The sequence below is a fragment of the Truncatella angustata genome, assembly GCF_020726525.1.
Source record: "Truncatella angustata strain MPI-SDFR-AT-0073 chromosome Unknown BKA67scaffold_5, whole genome shotgun sequence".
Taxonomy (NCBI): Eukaryota; Fungi; Ascomycota; class Sordariomycetes; order Amphisphaeriales; family Sporocadaceae; genus Truncatella; species Truncatella angustata.
The window spans coordinates 1,347,736-1,363,982 of record NW_025763385.1 but is presented as its reverse complement, the minus strand read 5'-3'; the positions used below and the strand labels follow the sequence as shown (position 1 = coordinate 1,363,982).

At 49.3% G+C, this 16,247-nt stretch overlaps 4 protein-coding genes across 4 annotated transcripts; 2 read left to right on the top strand and 2 right to left on the bottom strand.

Moving 5' to 3' along the window:
* Nucleotides 1–1,049: 1,049 nt before the first annotated feature.
* BKA67DRAFT_518708 (concanavalin A-like lectin/glucanase) lies at nucleotides 1,050–2,093 on the top strand (the record flags this gene model as incomplete). The annotated part of the gene is made up of 3 exons (XM_046098032.1): nucleotides 1,050–1,130; nucleotides 1,197–1,462; nucleotides 1,511–2,093. Coding segments are annotated over 3 exons (930 nt in total), but the record flags the coding sequence as incomplete, so codon positions are not given.
* A 3,474-nt stretch (nucleotides 2,094–5,567) lies between these two features.
* Nucleotides 5,568–7,266, top strand: BKA67DRAFT_659571 (uncharacterized protein; the record flags this gene model as incomplete). The annotated part of the gene is made up of 2 exons (XM_046107463.1): nucleotides 5,568–5,636; nucleotides 5,803–7,266. 2 exons carry the CDS (start codon nucleotides 5,568–5,570, stop codon nucleotides 7,264–7,266), a joined length of 1,533 nt encoding a protein of 510 aa, XP_045957192.1.
* Nucleotides 7,267–11,653: 4,387 nt separating this feature from the next.
* On the bottom strand, nucleotides 11,654–13,624 carry BKA67DRAFT_536620 (uncharacterized protein; the record flags this gene model as incomplete). Its single annotated transcript, XM_046100191.1, has 3 exons — nucleotides 11,654–12,971; nucleotides 13,030–13,162; nucleotides 13,252–13,624. The coding sequence occupies 3 exons, from the start codon at nucleotides 13,622–13,624 to the stop codon at nucleotides 11,654–11,656; spliced, it is 1,824 nt and encodes a 607-aa protein (XP_045957191.1).
* A 1,643-nt stretch (nucleotides 13,625–15,267) lies between these two features.
* BKA67DRAFT_567889 (uncharacterized protein) lies at nucleotides 15,268–15,863 on the bottom strand. The gene has a single exon (XM_046103004.1). It carries the CDS (start codon nucleotides 15,655–15,657, stop codon nucleotides 15,358–15,360), a length of 300 nt encoding a protein of 99 aa, XP_045957190.1. The 5' UTR covers nucleotides 15,658–15,863; the 3' UTR covers nucleotides 15,268–15,357.
* Nucleotides 15,864–16,247: the final 384 nt, after the last annotated feature.

Below are 16,247 nucleotides of genomic sequence, written 5' to 3'. Positions count from 1 at the left end.
CGTTCGTGTTGTTAGGACGTACCCAAAACTGCCAAATGAGCGATGGCACCCTTGTAGAGACAAACCGATAGATGTGGCCTAAGCTAAAAGTTCCTGCAGGCCGTCAAGCCAAGGTAGTCTGTTCCAGCGGGTTTAGCGGGATCCAATGATGAGTTCAAAAGATGACACCCACAGACATAAACAGATGCTGCAAAGGGGGATCAAACGAGAGTGTTGGCCTCTTTTTTGGTGAATTATTCACTATCCAAGTGCCATTTCCAGCTGGTTTGAGATACCCTTTGTACACAATTCCTACAGGATCTCCCTTTCCTGCGCTTCTATTGACTTTGCATTCAATTTTCATATTTGTCCATGCAAATGTGATCATGTGTTTAAGCTTATTTATTCCGTATCCCTGAACAATCTGACCAATAAATTGGGTTCCTACTCGGCTTTACGGACAAGCAAGCCTAAAGAAGGGAACTTGGTGTGTGGAACTATACCAAACTCGACCACCCGCGCGTTGGTGGAATCCTTTTGAGGTATCAACACCAGGCTTCAGTGTAGAGACCCCTGTCTTGACTCACTTGGCACAGACTGTGCCTCTTCAAATGCAATGAGTTTATTACCCGAGTTCTGTAGACCATTTGGTGGACATCACCCCTAATATTTTGGCTGGTGGAGTACAGAGCCAATAGGAGCTTTCAACACCGCCATTCTAATGTCGGTCTTGATATCTGTGCCGTAGAGTCACATAGTCACAACTCCTTTAGCAAGTTGTGTACCTGCATGACCATGAGTTCCCAGGGTTTGCTTACGTTCGGGCTGTTAGAATAAGAGAAGTCAAACGCCGGTCATTATTTGTAAAATTCCTCTTTTCTGTCACACCACTCTCCTACTGTCAAGTCTCGTATTCGAGTCGGAGTTTCTGCTCGTCGTCGGACGTATTGTACGTCATTCCTTCATTTTACAGTCATTCATTATAATACACTATCGCCATAGCCATGGCCCCTTCGCTCTTTAAAACGGCTGGGTTTGCTGCCGCTGTGTGTGCGGCTACTGCAAGTGCAATGGCAAGTACACCGAAGTCATATGTTGTTACCGAAGTTTACAACTCAACCAATTTCTTCGACAAATTTGATTTCTTCACGGTAAGTCCTACTTCAATCTGCGGGTACATGGTATGCTTTCGACTGAATAACTCAATCGTCCCATAGAGCGTTCTGAGCGGCGATGTTCTCGATGCCGACCCGAGTTGGGGATATGTCCAGTATCAAAGTCGTGCCATCGCTGAAGAGCTTGGCTTGGTCTCTGCTGACAAGGACGGGGTGTATATCGGTGCCGAGTCTGATCTCACCTATAACCCTTTTGGATATGGACGCAAAAGTGTAAGATTGGAAGGTCGTAATACCTACTCCCACGGCCTCTTCATCGCCGACTTTAGTCATTTACCCAAGCCTACATGCGGTGCTTGGCCCTCTTTGTAAGCTTGGCACCTTTCCCATATCAAGCTGGTACTGATTTCATCAAGCTGGATGTTTGGTGACCCATGGCCCACGAAGGGAGAGATCGACATTGTGGAGAATTGGAACGATCTCGAGTTCAACCGAAACACGGCTCACGTAGACCACTCGTCTGTTGTTGGCGACTGTACCATAAAGTCTACTGACATGACTGCCTCACTGATCGAGGCCCAGAACTGCGATAACTACGACCCAGCACAGTACAGCAACCAAGGATGCTCCGCCGATGTCTACGGCCTCCCATTCGGCTCAAGTAGTGGAGGCGTTTACGCTCTGGAGTGGACAAGCGATTACCTCAAGATCTGGAGTTGGACTCATCTTTTAACCCCCAATGACATTACCTCGGGCACGCCTCAACCGTCTAATTGGGGGAAACCAAACTTCGTGATCCAGGACTGTAATATCGACAAGGCGTTTACTGATATGAAGTTCATCTTGAATATTGACTTTTGTGGTGTCGCCGGATTGGATGGCATATGGGACAGCTGCAAAGCCAAGACAGGTTACGATACATGCACAGGCTACGTTGCTGAGAACCCGAAGGACTTCGAGGAAGTGTACTTCCAAATTGAGGATATCAAAATCTACGAGCTGAAAGATCAGGCGACATCAACCAGCTTGAGCTCGACAACGACTATCTCGTCAAGTTCGACAACGGCTTCCACCACCAGCGTCGTTATCACGTCTTCATCCACCAGCAGTTCGAGCTCCTCGACTTCGTTCATTGCGAGTAGTACGTCTTCATCCACCAGCAGCTCGAGCACCACGTCTTCGTTCATTGCGAGTAGCACTCCGCCTTCCTCCAGTACCAGCAGTACCACGTCGAGCTCGTCGTCTGATAGCAACACAGCTAGCTCAACCAGCTCCGCCTTGACGTCAGGAGATGAGGCATCAAGTACTACTGCGTCTGGTGCTCCAGTCACTACCATCTCTACCACGATCGATACAACTGTATTGTACACTCCTAGTACTACTATCTCTGATACTTCGGTCACTACCACCTCCATCACTATCGATTCTACTGTATCTGACATCACAGGGACTTCTACGTCCCACACCTTGGCATCGAGCGCCTCAGATATCTCGTCTTCGTCGTCTTTTTCATACTCAGTTTCCGAGACTTCCAAGAGTGTAGTAAGCACAAGCGCAACCGATGCTATCACGGTTTCTTCTTCCAGCTCTGCTTCAGAAGCAATTAGCGTCGCAACTAGCAGTAGTTCTTCTACCACTGGTACCAAGTCGGCTTCAATCTCTGCGATCACCAGCTTGTCATCCTCAGCGGCCACATCGACCACCACAAGCTCCAGCAGCGCTCATGATGAGGGCTTGACAATATCATCCACATCTCCAACCTATAGTGTCACAGCCTCAACTGATTGCAGCACTTCGTCTTCGGTGAGCTCTTCTGTGTCGGAGAAGGAGTCCTCAACCACGAACGTAGGATCTGCTGGTACCACTGAATCAACTTCGCCAACAAGCTATTCTGCAGCCCAGACCGCCACCTCGTCTGCTAGCGGATCGACAGAGTATAGCACCTCAAGTGCATCTGTGTCTACGGGTTCGGGCAGTTCAGTCTCTGCGACTGACTCCAGGATTTATTCTGCATCTTCAACTGGTGTGCCAGAGTACACAACCTCTACAGTCGTGACGACTCGCGTACATACGGTAACTTCTTGTGCGCCCACAATCACAAACTGCCCCGCTGGTGCAGGCACTGAGTTGGTTGTCACCGAGATCGTCCCCTTATATACGACTGTCTGCCCAGTCACCGCCACGGAAACCGCTATCGGCGTACCAAGCAAGTCAACTAAAACCTCTACCGTGCCTGTATCATACAACGCTTCAAAGTCAAATATCGAGACAAGTGTTACCATCTCTCCAGTCGAGAGCCACTCTGAATTCAGTAGCACCAAGAGTTACAACAGTGGACTCAAGGCTTCAACACTTGATAGCACCACGACAACAACCACTACACAACACGTACCGATCACTGTAACGTCCAAGCCTTCTTCTGCCTCTGCGTCCTCTTCTTCCTTGTCATCATTGACCTCTCCACTTGCCCCATCCTCAAGCAAAACACCAAGCACATCAGAGGAGGTCAATCACTACACTGCCACAGCGACTATTGTCCCTGTGACACCGACAGGTCCCAAGTACAACGCTACCCTGTCAACTGCCCACACTGCTCCTCATGGTACCGCAACGGGCACGATCCCTCACAGTGGCGGATCTGGTGGCAGCGTGCCCGTCAGTGCTGGGGCTACCAAAGAGGGCGTTACTACAATTGCTCTATTCGTTGTACTTGGAGCTTTTGCACTTGTCTTCTAAATGTCTTGAACAGTTGCTTTCTGGCGCCATGTATTGCATTAATAATCCTTAATTACTTTCTGAATGAATAATGGTATTATGCTTGCGATATTTAACGCAAGACATATTTTGCAGTTCTTTAATTGCTTGGTATCCAAGCATGTATGTTCCTGTCCACCTCGTTTCTGGCTACATCTAACGTTAATGGGGAGTCTGGTAGAAAGGCTCCCCTAGTCAGCCAAGCCACCACCTCTCTCGAGGAACAAGGCAAGGCAAGGACTAGAGACGGGTATACACTCGACATTATTTCTTTCTCCGGGGACTGTAAAAACCTGGGATTCGTCTAGGAATATACGTAATATTGAGTACAAGTCAACAAGTCTGGCTCGCGTGACTGTTGATGGAAATTGTTTTTGAGTCTTCCACTTCTGAATGTCTCCCAAATCTATGTTGTTGGCACTGAATAGGCTAGCACGAATTATCCCAAGTTCATAATTAGCTTTATGATATCTCCCGGCCTAGTACCATATCAGAAACGCGGGTGCAATGCAGCCTCTGGCGGCCAATAAGTGTAAACTTGTATTTGTGTTACCAAGAAGGATGTAGAAGACGTTGTCGTTATTGTTGGGGAGTGGGGGTGGGGAATGGACAAAATTCCGGGGAAGGCCTGTTGGAATCGAAATGATAACTGAGTGGTGTTGAAAATGAGGTCGTGAACTAGAGCTACCTTTATGGAGAACAATATTCATGAAGTTGCCTCCGAATCATTCCACTTGTCATGAGTATAGTCATGTTTCGTAGCGACCGTCACAAATCAGCGTCCTCGTTTAGATAGCTGCAACTGCTTCAACTGCCAGATCTTGAGTGACAAATCCTGACGGATCACTTGCAAGCACACAACATTCTACGCACGCTTTAATTTATCAACCAAGGCTCTTGTAAACTGGAATTTGATTGAAATAGATTATAATACAACTTGATGCCATGCATGGTACAACAGTTCTTGTAGTCAAATTAAACCAAGGTCCTGCCAATCATCGTTAAGACGCTCATCGTTTGAAAAGCAAAGGCTTCACTTCACAAGCAACATCAGAACGACAAAAAAAATTGGCGGATAAAAAGCATTGTATCAATCAGTTCCAGAAACTACGTTCAGGGACGCAGACGGTTGTGACAGAAACCTTAATAGGTGATGACTTTCCACGTCACTGGACTAAGAGTCCTCTCCTACCTCAAACAGCCACCAGACATCAATTATCGAGACCAACCACGATTCGGACATGCAACCTTCTGCTACTAGGCGTTTCTTATCAAATTTTGATACATTGCTTCGTATAACTTACGCAAACGCTTTCCAAGCGAGATTCAGGCCCAAAACCCTAAATTCACATCACGCTCAAGATCGGTAAGAACGTTTTGGAAGCATCAATAATTGCCTAGGCAGGCACCGTCATCACGAGCATATTTTGCATGTACATTTCCAATTGCAGCTGATTAGACTCATAAGATCGGAACATTTGAGTCTCAAAAAAAGAAACTGCTCTCTTTCTTCTATCCCAACTGGCAGCAACCAGCTTCATACATCCCAATCACCACCATCCTAACACATCCCGACCACCCTCATCGGCTACAGAACTAACCGCTCAGTGGGCGAGTTGACCTCATTGTCATCGTAAACTATCCAGATGGTAATATAACCTCGTCGTCAGCTACCGAGTCGGCGAATGACCTTGTCCGTTCGTCTGACCTTCCAACAAAATGGCACCTCTTCTTGCCCTCAACGACCAGTCGCACAGGCACGCTGCCGTGACTGCAAGCAATGCACGTGTAGGCTTCTTTGCCAAGTTTCCACTTGAGGCAAGTATCGTCTTTTCCCCAATCAAGTCGATCCTGCTGAAACAAGCACAAGTTATGTGACATAACAAGTTACCGTCATTCAAGTGGTCCCGCATTATCCCTGCGGTGTCTCGTCAATTTACTGACTGGTGGTCAGATTCGCATTTCCATCTACGAGTATGCGCTCGTCGAAGAGCAGCCTCTGCTACCACAGCAAGTTGCAGCCAAATCGAACAAGTTCCTCTGCCGCCGCTCATTACACGGCCGAGCACTGCAGGACATGACGTTCAAGGGGAAAGAAGTGACCAGGCGCGTCTTCTGGATGTCTCAAATCACACGAACTTGCCGCCACTTCTATTTCGAGCTCGAGAACTACCCCGTCTTCTATCGTGTCAACACCTTCAACTTTTTTGAAGCTTCAATGATTCTGCGGTTCCTCTCTGCGATCACGCCTCAAAGACGGTCATTCATTCGCAGCATTACATTCAAACCGATGGACGTGCCTTGCTGGTTTCGTATATGGAACGGGGAACCGGCCAGCCACCCGGCAAAAGCCAAGTTACTTCGACACGTAGCAGTTTTGCTGCATCAATGCGGAGACCTTCGCGACATGCAAATCTTCATTTCGGCGAGGTACCCGTTCGATATTGGTTTGATGGACATTGTCAAGTGCTGCAATCACTACCTTGTCAGCCAGGATGATGCACTCATTTGGTCTTTGCCAACCATCAGACCAATGGCTGTGCCTGATAACGCTTTTGGTATCACCCTGATTGACCTCACCACCGCCGTCGATCTCACGAATGTGACTGCGAACGCACCACACTTCTCTAGCACAGAGCTCTTGAACGCAGCAATAAAGGCAGAAAAGGCGATTCTTGCACTTCGTGAGCGTCTGTCAAAAGACAAGGCTGGCGGCAACGGCGTCCAGATTACTTCACGTCAAGTTGATGAGGCTATACATGCTTCAGAGATTGATTTTCCTGGAGAGGAACGCATTCAACAGAATCGGTTCAACAGCACCAATGGCCCAGTCTCTAAGCGTACCCGACAGAAGTGTAATGGAGGATTGGTGAATGATTTGGGAGTCATTGAGAGGACCAAGAACAGGTACAATGCTGAAGGGCTGCTCACCTTGAACATTTTCGCTATCACAGGGCTCAGATGGAGTGGTTCAAACATTGAATGCGAAGTCCAAGGCTACAGCGCAACTACCGACCCTCAGAACATGAATAGCTCCTGGGAAGACATCGAGGCCGTGCTGACATTCGATGGCACGTTATATCTGGGATTCTATTACCAGAAACTCAGCACCATGATGTCCGGGGCAGATCCGGTCACTCGTCTTAAGAAAATCCAGTCGATTCCCACTCCCCAACATGTCTCGGAAGCAATAGACCACATTTTGCGCGGGATGTGGCAAGAGCAACGCCACATTTATCGAACCTGGGCTTTACGATGGGCACAGATCCGAAGCGGCTACGAAGATATGATCGCGGACTTAGAGAAACAGGTTAATCTCGCAACCGAACAAGCAGCTGAAGAGGCCAATCAGAAACGTAAGCCCAGCAAGGCGTTGGGTAAGAAGGCTGGAGGAAAGGCCACGAAACGACCAAATTGAGCTTTTATCGGCATTGCAAGCCTTTGCATTCTAGACTATAAACGGGTTCTTGCGACTGGTGGGCGATACAACTTGCAGTCACGTCATCGAAATGAGCACGCTATGCACAACTCTTGGTAAATTGTTTTTTTATGTATCACTGCGACAGGTTGGGCCTAGACCGGAAAAATAATATTGACTGGCATTGAACTCAGGGTTTATGGATTGTGATGTCCCTATGTATCCTATGGTAATACTGTTATCTTGTTACTCTACTTACTTCCTTCCTCTGAGGGCCTGTGCCTGATGCATAATGCATGATCAGCGACGGGATAGCGAGGTGTGTTTATGACAAAGCCGCTGATCGTTAATAGTCAACCATTAATTTGTTTATGGAAGATGTATTGCTTCATAGCTTTGAGTATTAGGGTCGCGTGGTCAAATTTGGCTAAGCATGATCCCGGTGAACCGTGGACAAAAGATCCGACCATGGTCATAGCTATTTGTTAGGCTACTTCACTCCAAATCGTACGAGATAGCCTCGAATTTCACTAGAGTTTATTTGCTATTACTAGTAGACAGCAGATAGCAAAATCTGGAATAAACTAGGTAGCCGTGTTCAGGTCAGGAGATAGCAGAGTCGTGCAGTTGTGTGACCGTTTGTATATACGGCTTACCCAAGGTATGGGAGACCAAAACGTAAAGTCAGGCAAGGGAGCAGTTGATTTTACGACTGAACAATAAATATGACTGGTCCAACGGCGAATCTTAAGCAATAGCCCAAGACGTGGACCTTGTTGTTGCTGTGACTTTGAGCTCGCATTGGGTCTCGGAGCCCATGGGCGTGTCCGGTATGGTAAGGTACTAATATTTATACATCGCTTCGTTGCGTGGCGCGGCCTTGAAAAAACCTACAAAACAAAAGCCATCGTGTCCACGACTATTTTAGGAAGGTCATATGCCGACATGATATCAGGAAAAGCAGAGCGTCGTTGGCTCAGCCCTACGCTGCGAAGTAGACCCGGCAACAGGGTACAAGTAAGACGATCAATGGCCCGCAAGACTGAAGCAGCCGAGCAGGATGTTGGTCACATTTGGCATGAGACAAAGGTTAATACGGTGTTTGACCCCCGAGGGAGTGGCACAAGTGGATGACGGATTGTACAAGTCAAGGTGATTTGGGTCTATAAAAGAACCCTAAATTCATCCCTTGGCTGATCTTTTATAGTTTTCCAGTCAAAATGATCATAACATCCGCGATCTCGTGGCAACTAGGCCGGCGTCCGTCAGGGATACCACGTAATATCAAGAAAGTATGAGGTTCGAGGGCCAGAGATACGCAGGCCGCGAATAACGGCGGCACAGGCCAGGGTTGTCGAAACACTCCTGTCATGCCTGTCGGCTATACTGATACTTTTGTCCTTGGTTCCCTTACCATCTTCAGAGTTCAGCGCACCGTAGCGTATAATGGAAAAATTGCCAGCAGCATATATAAGTTATGGCGGGATGGGCCCCAACACGCTTCCATAAGACACGGTATACTCCGTGAGCAAGTCGGCCAAAGTCTCTAGTCGTAAAGGTTGACCTGGCAGCCTGCGAACAGAAGTGAGAATACATAATCCTGTAATAGTATCGGTGGAGAAGATGCTTCAATACCACGTTAGCCAGTGGAAAGTTTGCCTATAGGTGATGATGGGTATGTGTTAATATACATATGCCACAATTATAGCAGTTGGGGGGAAGCGCGTACGACGCCGAGCCGCTCGGGTCTAGTAAAAGAGGCAGTAAGGCAGCTGCAAGGACCGCGAAGAGCGCGAAACAAGTCCTGTAGTGATGCGCCGAGGTTAGTCTCTGGATGCTAGCACTCAGGGTGCTTTCAATAACTAACAATAATCGCCCATCGCAAAGACTTAACAGGGCTTACGGGCGCCTGATGACAGATACTTCTGTAGCTGCTGCTTGCTACGCCTATCCTGGGCACCGTGCCTTCCGATGTGAGGTCTCGCCGAGGTACAAGCTTCGTCGACATCTTGAGCAAATCAGTAGATCCCGACAGATGGTCATCGCGTTGCGACAAGTGCAAAAGTGTATCAGCGGTCGGCTTATGCGATGCCTCGTCTAAATGAGATCTCGACGCGTCAATACAATTAATCTTCATCAGGAGACCTGACTTCTGACATGTCCATCAGTGAGGACAGTTGAGGGTACCAATTTCAGAGACAAATGATTGGTCCTCTGGATGTAGTTGACCCTTGGAAAAACAAGTTGTTGACGCCGATTGGAAACCAGAGCGAGCCAAACTCAGGATCCGGGGGTGCTTTGTGTCATTTTTAGCGCTGCCGGTACTCTCTCTGTACACACCTCTAGGCCCCCCCCCCCCCCCCCCCCAAAGTCAGACACTGCTACCTGTAACGGCCTCATCGCAACGGCTTTGACTTGTAACAGGTTCGACGAGAAACGCCAGTAATTTCAATGTTATTTGATAGCCCAGTGAGTACATCACCTTGGATTCTGATGACTAATGGGCTTATTGAAGACGTATTTACTATCTGAACAATACGTTAGGGCTGATTTCATGCTTTCCGAGCCATCATGTAATTACATTGTGAAATAGACATGCTTCAAAATCTTTGTTTCCTAAAAGTCTCTCTGAGTATCCCAGAAGATTCCGAGGTAGTAACCAGATGTAGTTGTCATAAAGAGAACATACCTCATGGTTGCGCACACGGGGCCAAGAACTTCCAACGACGTCTCAATATAACATGATTGCTGTTGCACAAGAACGTTCTTCTCATCCAGGCATAAGACTAGACGGGGGCCGGCTGGTAGTATCCATACGAGAATCGCACATGATCTGATGGAAATAAATACCACGTCGAGGTACGCCTCAGTGAAGGCTGTGTGCACCGGATCTAGAATTCTCCTTGCTGCAGCCAAACGACATAGTTCGCACCGTCTGATCTTGCGGCAGAGACGCCTACTTGCGGTCCGTGGGGCCTTGCATGAGTAAAATACACTCCTGTGACGTTTCCTTCTTGCTCCATGGAATCGACCCAAACTGCGTAGGTGATGAAGCGATACTTCGCTCTCCGTCCTCGAAGCGCACGCTAGATTCCTCGCAGCCGGCCTTAGTTCTCGAGGCACCACATTGATCGGGCCGCCGCATCTGGTGTGCGACGGTACCTAACACCGTATGAGGGACAACTTTAAAAGGGTCAAAAAGACCGGCCGTTTTGACGATGGCTGACTCGATCTTCTGGACCACGGGCCACTCAACGTGGGGCCGTAATAACACCCGGGCGATGCGTCGGTTCTTGTGCAGGACTCCGTTGGTGAAAGGGTGTGCGCTTACAACCCACGTCTAATAGCGTTCTGGATACGGTGGTGTACACTGAGAATCGGACTGGAATTCCTGTGTGACAGCAGCTTCAAAAATATTGGAGATGCTTTCAAGATGAGCGACGGGATAAGGGTTTCGAGACAACGAGCACGGATATTAGCCGTGGTTCACAAAGGATTTGTATGACCGGAACAAGTCCCATCGTATCCGTGAGATTGAGCGCGCCTAGAGTGTCCTAAAAACTAATCGTCATGGTTACAAAATCTGTTAAGAAGCTGCGGGTCAATATAAGCATTTCTCTATTGTGAAAGCGAACGCGACTTGCATGTTTTGAAGGAGTCCATCATTTATGTGTTAATCTCAGTATCTAGAATCGTGGTGTACCAAGCAAGAGCTTTTAGAATCTCCTTCGAATTCATGACCTGATTTCCCTCAAGACATATTTCCAACACGCCCACAGTGACACCGCACCTTTTGAATAGAAGAAAGTTGGTCGTCATCAAATCGTTAAACAAGGAAATTTGCTGTAGTCCTCGTGCGTCTCTAACATAAGGCCGTCTTAGACGAGGTGGACACAGTAAAAGCAGATTTGCCTCGTGTCATGAACATTACCCGCCTAGAGCTCATAATAGGCGGGGATCTCCGTTTGCTCGATTTCTCGTCGTGCTCGGCATGAAGTTGAGGTCGGAAGCAAGAATGGTCAAAGGTGTGAATCGGTTTTAGAGAACATTAGATATCCTCCATGCGTCGCATCAATTCGTGAAGCATGTACACAGCCTTGGGGGGCGTAACAAAAACAAACAAGAATCAAGTCGTCAGGATCGTCATCGCGTCTTTAGGTTTATGTCCCAGGCATGTTCGATGCTGAGTCCTTGCTCTCAAGTACAACAAGAACGGAAAGAAAAATTGAAGGAGTGAGAAGTCGTAGTCGTAACAGGCATTGTAATCTATGGCCGCGGGATTTCAATCCAAGTAGAATCGCCTTTCGGACAAGCCACGACGCCTGAGTTTATGCGTTTGATGATAAAAAAATATGCTGGTTCCGTGGACGCTCTGAAGGCAAAAAGATCATCGGTGCAGTCCGGAAGCAACCGAAGCCGGTCGATTCATAGGGTCAAAATTGGTCGTGGGCATAGAACCATCAATCGTCATTTTCCTGCGTTTGATGTCGAAACCTCCGCTACCAGGTCGAGACACCTCATCCTCGTCATCCCGTCCGCGCTTCATACCGCCAGAAGCGCCGTTCATGATAGGCGGGGCTACATAGCCATTCTGCATGGCGGACATGTCTTGTGAGCCATAAACTTCTCCACCAGAAGCAGGTGCACGGTTGTCGTTGCTCATCACACTGTAGAGGTTACTTGAAGACTGGACCCGAGCTGGAGAACTGTAACCTGTCTGCTGAGAGTAGTAACCTTGCGAAGGATCGGCGGTCCTGGGTGTTGCTCGGCCAGAACCTGTCTGATGTCCTTCAGATCCGGCAATATCCCCTGGTACATGGTTGGAGAGAGGAGCTAACGATGGAGCACTGTAGCCGTACGAGTTCCTGTTCGTATCGTATGCTCCACTATTGTGTGTGTAAGCTGGATCATGATCAGCTTCGTCCTCGCCAGCCTGCTCTTGAAGCTGCTCCCCAGACTGGGAAGAGTGCATCATGCCGTTCGGAGGCTTCACGTCTTGTTCACCAGTACCAGCAGGTCTTCCTGTTGGCGGAGCCATGTCCCCTCTCATGTAGCCTTGGCCGTATGAATCGCGGTCCGACGGACTGGTGTTGGAGGGGTTGTACGAGGTTTGTTGGCCAGCTGAGGCGTTGTACGCACCACGCGAGTTGTCGTAAGTTTGTTGTCCTTGTTGAGGATACTGTTGTTGCATACTCTGTAATGAAGCTCCAGGAGGGGTGGTTGCCGGCGTCGCAGGCATTGATCGCGCGTTACTCAAACCAGTGTCTATCGACATAGGATTAGCGCTTGGGGCTCCGCTCATTCCTTGCTGGGGCCACTGGTAATTGTCCGAAGGCATGCCACCCATTACACTCGAAGCACTAGTTGGTGGCGTGGGGAAAGTATGGGCGCGATCCAACGAAGGTCGGCCAGAGGAGTTGTGGGAAGGAACAGAGGGCTGTGGGCCTGGTAGCCCCATGTGATGGTGATGTTGTTGAATCGAGGGAAGAACGCCTGAAGGAGGTGCAGGGCCACCTGGACCATTGCGCATCTGGTTGTTGGCCATGTCTGCCTTACGACGCTCGGCTGCGGCCATTACCTGGTTGGTCCTCGTCTGATTGGTTGGGTGGTAAAGTAAAGCACCAATGTTGTGAACGAAGAGAGGATATAACATTTCTGTGATCTTCTCCTTATTGGCAAAATCTAGAGCGCGTTCGAACGGGATCCTGTTTCACCACATTAGACGCCAGGAATGCTAAACCAAGCGGCTGGGGGGAGACTAACCAAACGCCTTTTAAGTGCATCGGCCCAATCTTGACAACGTGGCGAACTTTTTCGCTCTTCAAAATACCATCACGTCGACCTCTGGTCATGCCAGCAACATTCAAGAGTTTTGTACCGTTGATCATGTGGTTGTCTGTACAGCAGTCAATACTTGAAGCTCTGGGGGTATGAAAAATAAAGATAAAAATAAAAAGGAAGAAAAAGGGAGAGTGGAAATCTTACCCTCACGACGAGCTACACAGATGCCCCTAGCTTCGACCTGAAAACACAAACTGCCTTCGTCTTCCCAAAGCGTTGCGGTCACCCGCGGCTTCATGCCGGGCGGCGCCACTTGGCCTGTCGTATCCATACCCTGGTAGTTGCTCTGCATGCCTGGCTGGTGAACACCGGGCGGGGGAAGAACATTCCCCATGGAATTTGACACGGGAGGAGCAGACTGCGGAGACGTCAACCCGTTCGAGTATCCACCGTACTGGGAGTAAGGGGCCTGGGCATACTGCGCGGGACCCGGCTGTAATAACGGCGGTTGTGGGTGGCTGTAGTGTGGTAGGTTGGATGTGACGGTTTGCGGAGTAGGTGCAGGACCTGTGGACATATTATGATAATACATCTCGTTGGGATGGTTCATAGCCGGATACTGGTCGTAAGTCCCAACAGAATGGGAAGGAGGTCCCGTGATAGCCGTCACAGGAAGATTGGGGGAAGGAGTTTTGGGACCGTTTGAGGAGGTGACCGAAGTGGCAGACGTAAAGGATGACTGAGATTCGCCGTTCGAACTCACGGAAGACCCAATGGAGCTGACCCGGGGAGAAGATGTACCCGAGGAATATGTCAAAGGCGGTTGGGGAAGTGGGAGGGATGGCAACCTCTCACTTGCATACGGCGGTCGCTGGGAAGCAGGAGTGCCGTAATATGGCGGTACGTCGCTTGGTCCCCGGGTCTGCGAGTAGGAAATTGGCGGGAGAAGTTGAGGATCCAGCTTGACGACCTTTGGGGGACTGCCGGAGAGGCGTGTCGTGGGTGAAAGCTCAGGACGGCGTCGTGCAACAGGCACGGCTCAGAGCTGAGATGGAGAAAAGCCCGGATCGAAGCTGGGCGAGATGCAACCGGCGAGATAGGCCAATTGGACTTTCGACGACCTGATGTGGGAGGACGAGGGCAAATTTGGCGGGTGACAGGTGTTGGCGAGTTTGGCAAATAACTCGACCGCTTGTGATACCACGAAGCCGGCTCCTGACCTACAGTGCTTTGCACGAGATGACCAAGCTAAGCAGAAGCACTCCAATGTCCCAGGGCAATGTTTGTATCGCTGGTGAACAGGCGTGCTAATGCCGCTGACTACACACAGCTGCTGCTCAGGGCTGGAGTTCTGGAAGTAAAGACAGGAGAGAATGTATTCGTCTCCTTCACCAATGGACAACTGAGTGTCTAGAGAAAGGACTTATAGGCCAAAAGTCAAGTCTCACTGCTACTTGATATAAGATTCCGTCGCGAAGCGTAAAGCGTATTCGATGTGATCTAAGGCGATGCGAGGAGATGCTGCTGGACGGGGTGGTTCGCGGCGTGCGAAGACATGTAAAAGTCGTAAGTCCAGAGGGTTGTCTTGGTCTCGTAAGTGTAGTGTGGGTGTTGGGAAGGAGGTCTCTAAGTCGTCCCTCGTTTGGTGAGTATGATACCCGCTTTTTTACTTCAAACTCTTCAACTCTAAAGCAGGAACGATCAGCTCAACTTGCGCAAACAGTTTCGTGGTGGCCAAGTAGAGAATTCCTCATATACGATGATCTATTATACAGTTTTGTAGAGTGGGAGAGCGCAAAGTATAGTGCTGCAGGAATTGGCAGAATTTGCGCACTGGGGAGGTGAAAGTGGAGGAGGGGGATTGGGACTGAGAGTTTGGACTTGGGACTAAGACTAGGAGGACTGGGACTGGGACTCGGGAAGCCAAAGGTCATAATCGTCAGAATGTTCACGTACCTGCTCCAACCTCTATGGACCTTCTCTGGGAGAAATTGAGGTGGTCGGACGGGCGTGCAGAGGAAAGAAGGAAGGGAAGAGAGAGAGAGGGAGAAAAAGAATATGGCGCGATGGTGAGGAGGCAGGGCAAGCTAGAATAGTAGTAGTATTCGAGCAGAAAATCGAATCAGTGAAGACTGGACTCAGAGCTTCTCATCGACCAGGCTTGAGGTCCATGTCCCAGAGCCAGGACGCGGACGGTTGAGAGATAGTGTCTGGACTCTGCGCCGATACTGGCTTCCGGGGGTGTGTCCCTTGTAAGTTGAGGTACTCCAGTACCCTCGCATCCTAGCCTGGGTGATCCTAGCAAGCACCCTAGCTCAGCCAAACCAAACAAGTCCAGTCTCCGGAGGTGTGTGCTGGGCTTGCTGGGTTGTTGTCGTTCAGCCGGGGTAGGGGTGGTTGGGTCACTAGCCTAGACAGAGCATGGGGGGTCCCCGTCGCCTCCAACAGTACACAGTAGGCATCGAACGCAACACGGGGGTGTACACCAGTTGTTCGGTCGTTGTTGCACTGGCGAGCGAGATTGAGAGAGAAATAGAGAGAGAGACAGCAACAGAGACAGAGGAACAATTGACCAGCTGGAGACACCCCCCATGCCTCTCTCTCTCTCATCAGTCTGAAGTTCGATTGCCCACTTCATCCTCCAAGTCTACAGTTTTGGTTCTCCTCTTACCACGGTATTTGAATGCTAGCTCGATATACTCGTTTGCCGTCGAAGGTATCCGTAGCCACTTGCAAAAAAAAGTGTCATGGTATCGGTTCCTCGGCGCTCGTGCACGCATATCGAGCAAGTCAAGGTGCGCGGATTCTTTTTGTCTTGCTCCACAAGTCCGGTAAAGCTTCCTCTCTACAACCAGCAATCTTTTTTTCTATTTTTTATTGTTATTCTTATTTACAACCTCTCCAAACTTTGAAATCCAACCATGGGTTTCGTCACGCACCCAATGAAAGGGAACGCTTGCATGTACCGCGCCTGCAAAGACAACGCCTGTTGTGGGCCGCTTAAATCGTGAGCAAACTAAGTAAATCCGTACTTGGGAAACCAAACCCGAGCTTTTCCACTTCTCACCATGGTTTGGGCCTTTTGTGCTAGACTAGTGGGTAGAACCCGGACGCACTGTCCATGGTGGGGAACTGGAGTACGGAAAAGTCTCTGGGACTTTAGGCAGTGCCAGTGCTTTTCGTCCAAGGACAGGTCTTAC

What these genes read in the sequence shown, in the direction of transcription:
- BKA67DRAFT_567889 (XM_046103004.1), bottom strand. Translation starts at nt 15,657, where the DNA reads ATGAGAGAGAGAGAGGCATGGGGGGTGTCTCCAGCTGGTCAATTGTTC.